The sequence below is a fragment of the Protopterus annectens genome, chromosome 7.part0 (assembly GCF_019279795.1).
Source record: "Protopterus annectens isolate FY-2018-M chromosome 7.part0, PAN1.0, whole genome shotgun sequence".
Lineage (NCBI taxonomy): Eukaryota > Metazoa > Chordata > Ceratodontiformes > Protopteridae > Protopterus > Protopterus annectens.
In genome coordinates, this window is record NC_056739.1 from 175,244,438 (window position 1) to 175,259,469 (window position 15,032).

Consider the following 15,032-nt stretch of genomic DNA (forward strand, 5'->3'; position numbering starts at 1 on the left):
GAATAAAGGATGGAGATAAAACTTACTACACACATACAAGAGAATAAAGAATGGAGATAAAACTTACTACAGACATACAAGAGAATACATAATGGAGATAAAACTTGCTACACACATAAGATAGAATAAATAATGGAGATAAAACTTACTACACACACAAAAGAGAATAAAGAATGGAGATAAAACTTACTACACACATACAAGAGAATAAAGAATGGAGATAAAACTTACTACACACATACAAGAGAATAAAGGATGGAGATAAAACTTACTACACACATACAAGAGAATAAAGAATGGAGATAAAACGTACTACACACATACAAGAGAATAAAGAATGGAGATAAAACTTATTGCATACATACAAGAGAATAAAGGAAAGCAAACCTGCCTGACACAGAACTCGATGGTAATGCTTCAAGATTCTCTTATTTCAGCCTAACCCCAGACATCACTCAGCAGGGAGTTACACAAAAGAATTCTACACCAACTTTGATAACTGTATACAATTGAAAGAACCTACCCGATCTAAACAGGAAGTTTAAAATTAAACCACCTTGGTGGTGCACCAACATAAATAAACTATACATTAAATAAATAACTCCTTGAAGTATGCAGCAGATCTAAGAACCCTCAAATCAAGCAGCTCATGAACTTTGATAAAGAAGGATTTGTAGTTATCCTTAGCTTCCAAAGCTAACTTGAGTTGGGACTCAAGGAAATAATGCCCGATATTATTTTAAACCTATTTAGAATAGCACCACATACTAACAGATTCAATGCCAACTTCACCCCAGAAATGACAATTCAAAGCCCACATATCCTTGAAGTTTTCAGACCACCATCATTAGCAAAGATTATGTACCAAGGGTTCTCTCAAATTCTAAAAATACCTCTTCTATGGGACCTGACAATATACCTGGATATTTAATAAACAGCACCAAGTAAGCCCTGATGAAGCATCTCATTAAACTATTTAGCCTGAGTTTAGCCACTGGCAGTGGTGATGCCACTCCACAAGTTTGACCCCACCACCGACCCTGGGAATTACAGGTCCGTAAGCCTGAAGAGTCTCATATGCAAAGCCATGAAGCATATTATAATGGACCTGATTAACTGTGACATTAAAAATCTCATCAGGGTAGACCTAAAGCAACTTGGCTTTGTGAAAGGTAGATCCTGTTTAACACATCTGCTTAAATTCTTTGAAAGAGTAACACAAGATGCAGACAACAGCCATGCTGTTCATGTGGCATACCTCGACCTGGTCAAGGCCTTTGAGACCATATCCCATGAAGACAGTAAGCTCAGTGCATTACAAATAAATTCCTCTGTGATAACATAGATATCAAATTTAATACGAGCAGGGTACTGGAAAGTGACAAATAATCCAAAAAAACAGTACCTTGGTATGAAAAAACGTAACAAAGTGGTTTTAAAAAAAAGATTGAGAGTTTATTCCAACAGATACACGCACTATACATACATAAATGCATTTAAACACCAGCATTTTGTCCCATTCGTGTTATGAAGCCTGATAAGGGGGATGGGGTGGTAATGATGAATAATATTATATATGCAGGGAAGATGAACCAAATTTTGAGGGACGATGTAAAATACGCTAGTGTATCCAAAAATTTGGTAAATATTGCTTATAGTAAAATTGATGTCACACTAGAAGATATGTGCATGGAAGGTTTAATAGATGGTAAAATATTAACATTTTTGAAAGTGGATAAGCCAAGGATACCTTCCATGTTTGGGATTCCTAAGACCCACAAGGATGGAGCTGATCCCCCACTAAGGCTCATTGTTTCGGCGGAAGAGTCTAAGACCCCCCCATTAGCAAAATATGTGGATAATAAGCTTAAAAGGTTATGGACAAAAAGGAAAGCTATTTTGAAAGATTCATGGGACTCTTTGAGGGAGATGAAACAAGAATTATATCAGGAAAATTTAATTTTCATCACAATAGATGTGATAGATTTATTCTCTAGTATTTCTTATGACTAGGGTATGAGTAAGGTGGAAGAAGCAATTTTCGAAGCTGTAGAAATGAGTCATAGTGAGAAATTGACATGTCTGGGGCTATTAGAACTTGTGATGAAAAATTATTTTATATTTTTTAAAGGAGAATTCTACCAACAAGTAAAGGGTAATTTGGTATTAGCAAAATGGGAGGAGAAATACATATTAGGATCCGAATATTCATCTAATTGGATTTTCTATAAGATATTCTTAGATGGCATAGTAATGTTGTGGACAGGAACCAGAGAAAATTTTGATGAATTTATGGGCTATATGAGAAGTACAACTACCTTTTTAGATTTCACATATAATCTTTCAGATGAGCGTTTACAATATTTAGATGTGGAAATCTATAAATTTAAAGGGAAATTTGAGTCCAAGATATCTAGAAAGCCTACCTTTTGTAACTCCTTCCTGCATTACAATAGTGCTCACCCTCCCCATTACAAAAGGAACATAGTAAAAGGTCAGTATGTCCGGGGGAGCCAGATGACATCCTTGGAAGATGATTTTAAGAAGGAAACCGAGGTGTTGAAGGGTTTCTTTATGGAAAGGGGTTATCCGGCTGACTTAGTAAATGGGGTTATGGATGAAATAAATGTTGGCAGGCAGAATAAATTTAAGCCCATCTTGAGGGAGCCTGTGAATGAACAGGAAAATACAGTTAACAACCAAGAGCATGGTTATGATAGAGCTTTAGTGCTGGAATATAATGCTTTAACAGGACCCACAAAGAGAATTATTAGTTCAGAATGGAATAGATTTGTTAATATTTTGGATTTGGAAAAGTTACCAAAAGAACCCTTGATGTTTGTATATAAAAATTTGCAGAGTTTGAAAAACATTTTGGAAAGTGATGGTAAGAATCAGGGGATAACTGCTGATCAATACCTGCAGATCCAACAACTCAGCAGGCAACTCCCTGTTCTCTAATACTGTTGGAAAGCTATGGAATATACTGCTCACTGAACTCATAACTCTGTCTTCTCTTACACTTTTTAAAAAGAATCTAAAACTATTTCTCAATACACACTGGCTATGCTCCTGTACTAACCCTGACTAACGTTCTTCCTTCTCACTAATAATTACTCTACATCTTTATAGTCTTATCCTTAAAGAATCAATAAACCATGTTATTGCAAATCAAATTTGTATATATGTATATGTATATACTGTATATATGTATATATGTATATGTATATACTGTATATATGTATATATGTATATGTATATACTGTATATATGTATATATGTATATGTATATACTGTATATATGTATATATGTATATGTATATACTGTATATATGTATATATGTATATGTATATACTGTATATATGTATATATGTATATGTATATACTGTATATATGTATATATGTATATGTATATACTGTATATATGTATATATGTATATGTATATACTGTATATATGTATATATGTATATAGTATCCTCTCTTGCACATTACCCTTTGCTGTTTACTGTTCATGTTATGCTCATTATGATTATTGTATTTTGTATTTTTTTTAATAACAATTTTTATTGAACAATAGCTGTTTTTTTTAAGTTTTGGACTGCTACTACTTTCTATATTGTATTTTGTATGTGTCTTGGAGCTTTTCTCCCCGGGCCTCTACTGAAAATGGACATGTATCCAGTTAGACTAGCCCAGTCAACAAATGTAAAATAAATAAATAAATAAATAAATAAATAAATAAATAAATAAATAAAAGAAAGGAACATACAAACGTGGGCACTGTTCTCAATGTGGGAATATTGCAAATGTGGACAATGTTTTTATTGAAAGTAGGAAAGTGTGTTGTAGGATCTAATTATTACAATTGTGATTCCATGGGGATAATTGCAACATGTATAGAATGTAGACCCTTCTATATTGGAAAGACTGAACGCAAGTTAAAAAGAAGGATCTATGAACATAAATATGACATTTTGAATAAAAAGAATAATGCTCTATATAAACACTCAAAAGAATGTCACAAGGCAGATTTCATGTTTTTTGTAGTGGAACAGGTGAAAAGAGAAACCAGGGGTGGATTATGGGAAGAGAGAATTGAGTTTAGAGAATTATGGTGGCAGATCTCCCTTGAGGCGGCAAACACCCCAGGTTTAAATGACAGCATATCCATAGTACCACTATTAAAAATGAGATCTGCCTAGTTGTGTTTTAAGAATGTCATTATTCACTTTGTCCACTAGAGGGTGATTTAGCACCAAACATGACCAAGCAGTATGAAGGAGCATTTTTTAATTAACTATTTATTTTTTGTATAGATGGTAAATGTTTCTACCTTTTAAACTAATAGCAAAAGTAAGAGTTTTAACTGACATTTTTCATGCTTTGAACCTGTTTATATTATGTTCACAATACTATTTATAATATGTTTTAATATAAGTGGATTTTAATATTTTAGATCACTTAAAGTAGGAAAGTGTGAGATGGTTTTATTTGTATTATTATTTATTTTTTGCAAGCTTGCACAGATTTTATTGGTTTATTTTAAATGTTAGAGGTTATATAAATGGTAAACAGAATATTTTTAGTCATCTGATGAAGTCTTTATTGATGGGACGAAAACACTAGTGTTTAAATGCATTTATGTGTGTATAGTGCGTGCATCTGTTGGAATAAACTCTCAATCTGTTTTTTAAAACCACTTTGTTACGTTTTTTTCATACCAAGGTACTGTTTTTTTTTTGGATAGATAGCAAATTGCAGAAAGTGCAGCATCCATATTGTGTGGAAAGCAAGTGCCTCATCAAAAAGCATGATAGAAACCACTGGTGTTCTGCGGGGCTCTGTGTTGGGACCCGTATTGTTTGACATATACATTTTCAACCAACAGACCACAAACCAAGACCTCTAGCTAATGACGTTTGTGGAAAACTGTAAACTAGGAGTCATTGTCAAGTCATCCATGTTAGACCATACAATTATAAACACCTGATGTGCTAATAGAGGGCTTAATTGAATACTAAAGTCTGTAACACTGCTGCATTTGGTAAACTACTGTTTGCTCTGGTATATGACACACACAATACCCCACTCCAACACAAGGATGTTGTTAGAGACCTCAGTACAGGGGTTGATAATTCCTTCTCCTTTCAGCATTTTGTAACAACAGTAGTAAGTAATTATTTCTACTTAGTGAACTGATAACCAAGAGGATACATCCAGATCCAAAGTAACCATTTTTCAATCATAGTTAGCATTGATTAGGCCAATATTAGAATATAATGCCCCCTTATGGATGTACCTTTATAGACATATCCAACAACTAGAAAGACCCCAGGGGGTCCTAGATCACTTGCTTAAAAAACCCTAAATGACCAGAAAAGACTAGAAGCATTGTCCCTTTATTCAATATCTTGCAGACATCTGATGGATGATCTTTGCCTTGCCTTCTGAGTCATTAGGGACCCAATGGTCTTGGATCTTTTGTGTATCCACAAATGGAATAATCAATCAAACAACAGAAAAGAGGATCTAAATTTTTACCAGCAGATAAATAAAACACATTGGAAGGATACAAAAATTACACAGCCTCTTCTTACCCTCTGGAATGGACTTCTACTGCATATTAAGCAATGTGATACATTATCGTCTTTAAAATAGGAACTGGAGAACTGGATGGGCATTTGCAAATTCACCCATGGCTTGACTGGCCTGAACCTCCTTGAGAAAAAAGAGGTTCAGCCTCTCCTTGAGAAAGAGGAGGTTCAGCCCGAGGGTGGCCCTGGTAAGTTGTAAATGGTCACAAGACTCAGTAGCCTTGTATTTCCTATGATTTATAATCCTGCAGGAGTTTGTTAAATAGGACAGAGACACAGCAGTGCTCTTAAAATGAGTCTACTTAGTATTTAAGAAAGAGAAGGAGGGGTATATACTAAATCCAGCAAGAAGAGTGTTTAGTATAAGTGAGCGGGACCCAGTACTTTCCAGAAGGAGGAGTTCTGAAATTAAAGGGATTCACTTTAACAATCTTGGAGGATAGATAGAAGAGCTGGTAATAGCAAACAAACTTTTAATGAATTATAAGAGAAATTAGTATGGTGCAAGGCAGTTAGAATTCAACCACACAAGACTGAAAGCAAGAAACTACAGGCCAGTCAGTCTGGCTCTGACTCTCACTTCAGGAAAATCACAAAATCATTTTGGGGAAAGAATTTACAATTATGTGAACAGTCAGTGGAACACTGGACTCGTACCTCTCAACTGTACAGAATTTTGCAGACTCCCCAAATTTTTGCCTCATGTATTTGGTCCCGTTTCTCATAAAATTTGTGACTTTCTAGCAAATCATTGTGGACTGCAGTCATAGACATTTGAGTTTCAGACTTCATATCCTTCAGCAAAAATGCCAAAACCTGTTAATCCAGCAACTTTCTATGTTTACAAGAGCAAGACTTAAAAGTCTGTATCTGACTTAGTCCCTTTGTTCCCAGCTATTTTTGACTTTGTCCGGAATTGTTGAGCAAAGAAGATGAGAAGTATGACTGGACTCATGGACCTATAATGTAAGTGTTACACTAGACAAATCTAGTATTGTTTGATTGTTTGACTAGGCAGCAGAATACTGGGATCACAAACAGGATGCAGACACGTTCTACTTGGACCTAATGGAAGACATCTGACAGACAATCGCACAATCAAGTGTGGAGCACATTAGGAATACCTTATAGAGTGGAATGGTGAATAAAACAATACGTATTAATAGGACACAGAGGGTCAAAGTGAAGAATCTACTCTGATGAAACTCGATATTTTTTATGTAATGATTAGTGGGTAATAAAAGGGGTACCATGCCAGCCAGCAATGGCACTAATCCTTTTCAACACCTTTACTAAGTAAGCTGCAGAAAGGCTATTTTTGCTGGCAATGTAACAAGATTATAAAACAAGTCTGATGCAAACAAAGGTATGGAAAGGATAAGAAATTATTCATCATGATTTGCAAATCATCAAAAACATAGAAGCTTAACTTCCATAAAAAAGGAAGCGTGTGGGAAAGAAAGGCACAAAACAGTAGCACAACAGACAGAGGGAAGCTGATCCAACAATACGAGACACCTAGGGATAACCACAAGAGATAATGTAAAAGTAACAAAGGAGATGGTGAGAGCAGTCAGATATGCTGCAGAATATAGGGATGCAGACGAAGATGCATTATCAATAGAAAATAATGTGATTATATTTTTGTATAGATAGTTAAAGTGTCATCTAGAGTCATGCGTTCAGTTCTGGAGACCTCCTTATTCCAGAAAACAAACTGTACAGAAGGAAATTGGAGGAGAAAGAAAAAAAAAACAGTGCACACTCTGAGTCAGAAACCATACAAAGAAAGAAAGTGCAACAACTTAACATGCTTAGTACTGATGACAAAAAAGGCCTTGGGAAGACCTCTCAGCCTCTTAGCTCAGGAATCATGGGCAAAGCCAAAAAGTAATGAGAGGACAAAGACTCACAAAAAGGGACAGGTTTTAAACATTGTTCTTATGCAGTCTGCTAGAATACCAGATTTTGCATCAACATGCATTTTTCTGTGGGATATGAAGTCTGAAACTCATAGGTTCATAGGTTCATACTAGGCTATCTGCCCTGGAGCAATTATAAGCCTAGCCTGATTCTGTATGGCTTATGCCACCCCTTGATTTGAGTATACTGTGCCTCTGTCTAATAGTGACACGGGAGTAATCTCTGGGACAAACCTACGATCCCCCATCCACTTATCGAGATTTTTCTTGAAGAGATTCAGTGAGGTGCTCTGCCTAACATGAACTGGAATTCTATTCCAGAGCGAAGGGATCCTCTGGGTTATGAACCTGTCCCTCCAGCAAGTTCTATTTATTTCTGTGCTGAGGTTCAAGTCCCTCGAGCGTGTGGCTCTAAGGGATTTAGATTTACTGAGGTGGAGCATGTCCATTAATTCTGGATTTGACATAGCTTTGTATGTCAGGCATAGATCGCCTCGAAGTAGGCGGTATGCAACTGAGTAGAGCTGGAGTTTTTTTAACCGAGCAGCATATGGCATCTGTTTGAGACCCTTGATCCTCTTGGTGAGATACTTTTGGGGTCTTTCTAATTGCTGCAGGTGTCGGGTAAGGTACATCCCAAAAGGAGCATTGTATTCTATGATGGGCCTGATATGGGATGAATAAAGGGGCACGATTACCTCTCTTGATCTTGATGTGAAACCCTTCATGATGAGGTGGGCTATGTAGAAGGTCTTTCTAGCCACTTTGGCAATGTGGTTTTCAAAGGAGAGATTGCTATCAACTTGGGTCCCCAGGTCCCTAATAACTTTCTCTGTACTTAATGGGGTTCCGCCTATGTGGTAATTTGTGGGCACATTGTTTTTGCCAAAGGGTATGACTATACATTTTTTGGCATTTAGCTTTAAACCATGGTGCTGGCACCAGTTATCTGTCTCTGTGAGACCTTTTTGAAGGATGTTTGTGTCAGCTGGAGAGTTGATTATGGCGCCAGTTTGCAGTCGTCTGCGAACTTGGTGAGCCATAGTCCTCCCACGTTTGCCTGTACCTCGGAAAAGTATATACCGAACAAGAGTGGTCCCAGGACAGAACCCTGTGGGATGCCACTTGTGACTGGTTTCAAGTCTGACATGGCTCCAGCAACTCTCACTCTGTGGGTTCTGTCTTTGAGCCAGTTTGTGACCCATCTTGTGACATAGGGGTTTATATTTAAGCTGGATAGCTTATCTATGATGCCCGAGTGGGGTATTGTGTCAAATGCCTTTGCAAGGTCCAGATAGGCAGCGTGGACTACCTTCCCTTCATCTATGGCTTTGGTGACTGTTTCAAAGAAGTCAACCAGGTTCAAAAGGCAGGATCTGCCCTTGACAAAGCCAAACTGGGTAGGATCTAGTGTCTGTAGGTCCCCAATGTCTTTGTTTATGAGCTCCATGATGATCCTCTCCATAGCCTTGTAGACTAAGCTAGTCAGGCTTATGGGGCGATAGTTTCCAGGGTCCATAGAGGCTCCACCTTTGTGGAGTGGGACCACTGTTGCTGTATGCCATTCTGTGGGCACATATCCTGTAGTGAGGCTGAGATTGTATAGCTGTTTTATTTGAGGGATTAGTTCCTCTTGTAGTTCATGTAGGACGCAACCTGGGACGCCATCTGGTCCCATGGAAGCAGCGTTTTTTGCTTAGGAGAGGGCAGCCTTCACCTGAGCATCTGAGATGTTTGGGAGGCAGCCGTCTGCAGGGATAGATACTTGCTCTTTTGTGGGGGAGGGGGTGGAGAAGTTTGCACTGAACCTGTCTGCCATTACTTAGTGACAATAATCCTTAGCAATTTGCCATTAAACCACAACTTTTTCAAGAAACAGACCAAAGGCAAAATCAAGAACATTCTCTGAAATCAGGCACAGTTGAGAGCTATGGGCTCGGGGTTGGGTATGACAAAAAGGACTTCACCAGGACCCAAGTAACTAGTATTATTTCAAAAAAGTCAATGGAAAATACACTATCTGAAGTAATAAAGGAAATCCCAGAATAGAACTGCCCCTATACTACTAATGGACAGAGGCAGCTACTCACAGAATAGAACTGCCCCTATACTACTAATGGACAGAGGCAGCTGCTCACAGAATAGAACTACCCCTATACTACTAATGGACAGAGGCAGCTGCTCACAGAATAGAACTGCCCCTATACTACTAATGGACAGAGGCAGCTGCTCACAGAATAGAACTGCCCCTATACTACTAATGGACAGAGGCAGCTGTTCACAGAATAGAACTGCCCCTATACTACTAATGGACAAAGGCAGCTGCTAAATGCTTTATTCCATGCATGGGTCCTGTCGAGTTACCTATGATATGATCCCACTTATTCCCATTGGGGTAATATATAAATATCGACCATGGAATGGGTAAAGGCAGCCTCTGGCAAATGGGACAGGTTAATTCAAGCATGAAAAAGGAAATTGGCTGGGCTTAGAATAGCCAGCAAGGGCAACTAGCCTAGTACTTACCTATGGCCTTATGAGACAGGAAATATACATTTTACAGAAAGAAAAGGGGTGGATAATTTGAACAGACAACATTAAGAATTACAGTAAAATCTGGTAACATAATTCACAACATGTATGGCAGGGTGATAAGCAGGGAACAGATAAAATATACTTCTAAGTAAGATCTGTACCTTACATAAAAGGGTTGGGAGGCACAGTAGGTGTGTAAAGCAGTCCTCACCTGCCATTAAAGTCTATCATTCATAGCTCTGACTCACCTCATTTAACCTGTACAGCCTTTGCCCTTTTTTCCAGTAATAACATGGATATTTTATAAATGTGTTTACATGTTACACTTTAACTGGGTTGTCCTTAACAGACAGAGCCAGTTGACAGAAGGAACCAAGTTTAGCATTTGTTCAGTTCCAAATATTATGCAGTAATATCATTTCATTCATACCAGTTTACACAAAGCATGGCTAATCTTAAATGTTTTCCCTCTCTTTTCTATGCATGCATGCATCCAATCATTCATGCAGCCATTGATTCAGTTTTTTCTAAAACTCTTGTCCTGGTCAGGTCATATCTTCAACAAGAGTCACTACCTCGTTTGGTGTGATCCCCTCACATTCATAGCCAAGTTGAGAGCAATAATCTTTCCAACCCTAGAGCTGTCCTTCAGTACCACAGCTAATTCATCTGGTGCCCTGGGCTGTTTCCCAGAGTGGCACTCCTTCAACCCAAAGTTGAGGACCAAGAGCAAGAAAGAAAGAGAGAGAGTTGAAAGCCCTCCTACAAAAAGAAAAAAAAAAAGTCTTCTGTGCTTTTGTAGCACCATGCTTCAGTTATCTAGCATTCACTTAACTTCACTGCAGGCATGAATGGTGCACTTTTCATCTTTGAAGCCCTTAGTCCCTTAGTATCACTGTGGTTTCATAAATGAAACCCAGTGTTACAGTCCTGCCCCATTGACAAATGCATATCATTTCCCCTAACAGACTGTGCCTGGGGCAGCTGCCCCCTTTGCCTGTCCTATTTATCTAGTTATGGCTTTTCTGGCTAGAGGCCTCATTCTTGTGGACTATATCTTGTTAATCTGCACTGGAATGTAGTTAGAGGACATCCTTACGGGTTAATTGAACCACATCAGTTGACTAGCCTCAATGCAAAGCAGCAGTGGTTGTACTCAGAGATCTGCCTGAAATACCAGCTTCCTCAATCTGCCACTGAAAGTAAGACCAAGTACCCTGCATGAGACCCTCAGTGTGCCATCTACATCTCCAGTTTCATCCGCTTGGTGACTACCCAAAGCCTGTGACTACAGGTGGGGACAGGAACCTAAACTGACTGGTTACTTAAGAGATTCATCCTATGATTCACTCGTTGTTTTACCACTGCAGTCCTGCTGTCACTGTGCTCCTCATCCTAATATTCTTTGCCCACACTCATGGACACCCCTCACTCCCCAGGTTACTTAAATTCCATTACATGTGGTGGCTGTCCCTGACCTGCTGAATGCAATCAGCTCTGTTTCAAAGCAGAACCTTTCCTTTTGATTTGGAGGTGCAAACTGAACCCTTCCCCCTGATTTGGAGGTGCTGTTTTTTACATCATCTCTTTCATACCCAGCATCGAATCAGTTTACTACATGCTGGAGTGGAGATCACAGTCGTGTGACATTAATAGGATATCATCATCTTCAAACAGCGAAGATGCCACCCCCATATCCCATGACTTTGCATTCAGTAGACCTTGCCTTGTACCTTAATATCTTTTCCATGAAACAGCATGGAGTCAACAGCACCCCTTAATGAAGTCCTTCACCCCAACTTGCATGTATATGACAACATCAGGAATGCTGATTCAGCTCTTGCTACTTGTATACAAAAAGTGTACAGCAAACAGTAATGATCGTGTGACCTCAAACTGTTGTATCATACAACCTCTCTAAGTACACAAAATGTATACACACAGTACTGATTAACTTCCTTCACCCTTTCAATACATGTTTAAGGATAATTTTACAATCATCTGTACCACTCAGAGTCAGGCTTGGGGATGGTATTCATCAGCAAGTGACAAGTGGGTGGGTGGCCCATGTAGCCTAGCTGGGTTCTGACTTAAAGTAAACTCTGTGTGGAGCCATAGTGTGGATTTGCCACCTGTATGGTGAAGGATGGGGTCAATTGTAATGCAAGTCAGCTGACCTGGAGGAGCAGGATGAAATAAATGTTTCTGATTGGGCAAACTGTTCAGACATTTAAAAACACAGAGTACCTTATTAAAATGATTATGCCACTTTAATATTATTTTTAATTTTAGTTCCTGAGGACAAGACAAACCTATTCAGATATATTTACTATGTCTTCTATGTACTTGCTCTGCATTTGGAAGATTGCCTAAAACATTTTGGTGGCCACATGACCGAGTACTGTTGGTGAAGACCATCTATCTGAAATGAAGATATCTGCCAATGCAAATGTCTTGCTGGAAGAAGGAGACCACAGACCTCAATTCACCAGATAAGCACTTTTGTTCCTTTAATTGATTCAGCGGAACTTCATCAGATAACTAAACATTAAAAACTTCCTCTTTATAGGTAACGACTGTTGTATTAAAGAAGTGTTGTGATTGGGTAGCCTTGCATATATAAAGAGGTCCGTGGTCTCCTTCTTCCAGCAAGAAATTTGTGGTGTTTCTTTGGTTTATTTTAGTTATATCTGCCAATGCATAACTTTCGAACAACTGATGAAACAACTGCAAGTCTGCAAGATGCTGCTTGTAACAGCTGCAGTGCGTGTCACATAGTGAAGGAAGGTCAGTGTTAAAAAGGGCAAGACGGTAGTTTATAAACAGAGTCGAGTTAAAGCAGGACTGTTGTTGAATTAAGAAATGTAGATAAACTCACATATATACTTTACTGAGATTAAGGGACTGTAATGTGAAGCAAGGGACAAGCCATATACTATTTCTAACATCCAAGGAAGTTGCAGCATCACCACACTCCTGTGTGATTCTACTTAAACGTAATAAAATTTTAATTTACTGCATCAAATAATTGGCTCAGTGGCACAGTTAAATTACAACCACTTACACTCTGACTTCTTATTCCAGTTCTTCAACATTTCTAACATTTCGTCTTGTAGTTTGGGTGGGATGATTGAGCCTTCATCACTCATCTGCAAAAAGGAAAAGACATAATTAATTACAGTGATTTCTACATTACAACTCTTTCCCAAAATTAAACAAACCATAAGGTTAACCTTTTTTCGCTGTTTTGAAATCAGGCTCACAGCCAGGTATTAGGGAACAGAAGAGAATTTAAATTATGCATGTACCAATATATGAAATGCCAGTAAGTAAACACTATAGAACTTACCTGCTGCGAACACCCACGTGGCAGGTTAAACCTACAATGACTAGTACATTACTGATTTTTGATGCATGACCTAATGTTTCCTCCTGGATAGTGCCAAAGCTTGTGCATGTTTTAATAAGGGTGCTTAAAGAACTCAGACTGTTGTGACTTAATATAAACATGTTGCAAAAACAAACATAGACCACTAGAGGGCAATGCAGTATGGTAGGTCTGCAACACAAAACCTAGAGATGCTTGCAGCATTTATGTGTGAGAGAGCTGCAGCAGTTAGCATTGTTGCCTCACAGCAAGAGGTTCTCCCGTTCAATTCTTGGCTGGAGCACCTTCTGTGTGGAGTCTGCATGTCCTCCCTGCAGTCGAGTGACATTAAAGACATGTAGGTAGGTGCGAGCATCAGGCTGGCAACCTGTAGAAATCTACTGCCAATCATGAGCGGACTGGAGTTCCACTGTGGCAACCTCTAACCGGGAAAAGCCGAACGTCTTAAAGAGTACAAAGCAGAAAATATTGCAGCTGATGCTACCAACATTCTCTCTCTACGATGGCAGAGCTGGTCTCAGTCCCTGATGTCCATCCTTCTTCAGACACCTCCTCCTAATGGCTGGGCCACTAATCCTGTCTATTCAGCAGTGTAGTCAGTTCTGTTTCCTTTTATGTCTGCGCAGTGCACCAAAATAAATTCATACTGCGAACTTTAAAAGGTGCAAAAAGATTGGGGGAGCCGCAGCTTGTTTTTACATAACTTCATCTATTTTCACTTCAGACAGATAAATATTTCTACCTGACACACCAATATTTCTACCTGCAATAGTTTACTAAGAAAAAAAAAAGTATGCTCTAATCCAATCACAAATGTGTGAAGTTTTCTTCCCAAGGGACTTTTTTTTTAATAGGAGCGGGAGGGGCTATATGCCTACCTTCGTGAAGTCAAAATAAATAAATAAATAAATAAACAAATAAATAAATTTGTCTTTAAAGCCCATTAAAATGGGTTAACACATTGTCATTTTTAGACAATTGTACGACCAAGTAAGGTGGTCCTTTTAGAAAGCATTGAAGGTAAAATAGGTATATGATTAACCTGAGAAGCAAAGTAGCAGGAAGTTGTATTGCCCTTCCTGTAATGGGCAAATGGTACTCTGCAAACTTAGTAGGGTTTGATGGATTCTGGGCTCAGTTAAAATATAAAATGGCATTGAGGGCTACGCAAAGACTTTTCCTTTGTGCCAATACATGGTGCACAAGGGAAACAGGGAATGAAGGAAGATTCTTCATAAAATCGTAGAATGCAGATTTCAGCAGCTGTTAGCTCAGTGTGAATATTTCTTTCTTCTTTTTTTTGAACAGAAATGTCTCAGGACATTATCAAGCTGCTCAACAGGATACAGCAGTGCTTCACAGCTGGTTGCCATGGGCAACTGGCTACAAACAGCAGTCAATGCTATGCACAAGATGCTGTGCCAAGCTCAGTGATGTAAAATGATGAGCAGAATGTGGCTCTGCATATTAATTATCTGCAAGGCTGCCAGCACTACAATGCATTAGGCAGTGAGGAATGCATAGAACAATGAAAAACAATCTGTTTACTCACAGATTGGGGGTCTGTCCACATAGAAATGGACACAGATGA

The 15,032-nt window shown here is 38.6% G+C and overlaps 1 protein-coding gene across 2 annotated transcripts in view; it reads right to left on the reverse strand.

Moving 5' to 3' along the window:
* The window catches only part of DENND2D (DENN domain containing 2D), a 773,347-nt gene that overhangs the window by 29,450 nt on the left and 728,865 nt on the right, over window positions 1-15,032 (reverse strand). For both annotated transcript variants that reach the window (XM_044076655.1, XM_044076656.1), the window contains exon 10: window positions 13,118-13,202. In XM_044076655.1, coding sequence (XP_043932590.1) covers window positions 13,118-13,202 — 85 coding nt within the window. The remainder of the gene's footprint in view (window positions 1-13,117; window positions 13,203-15,032) is intronic.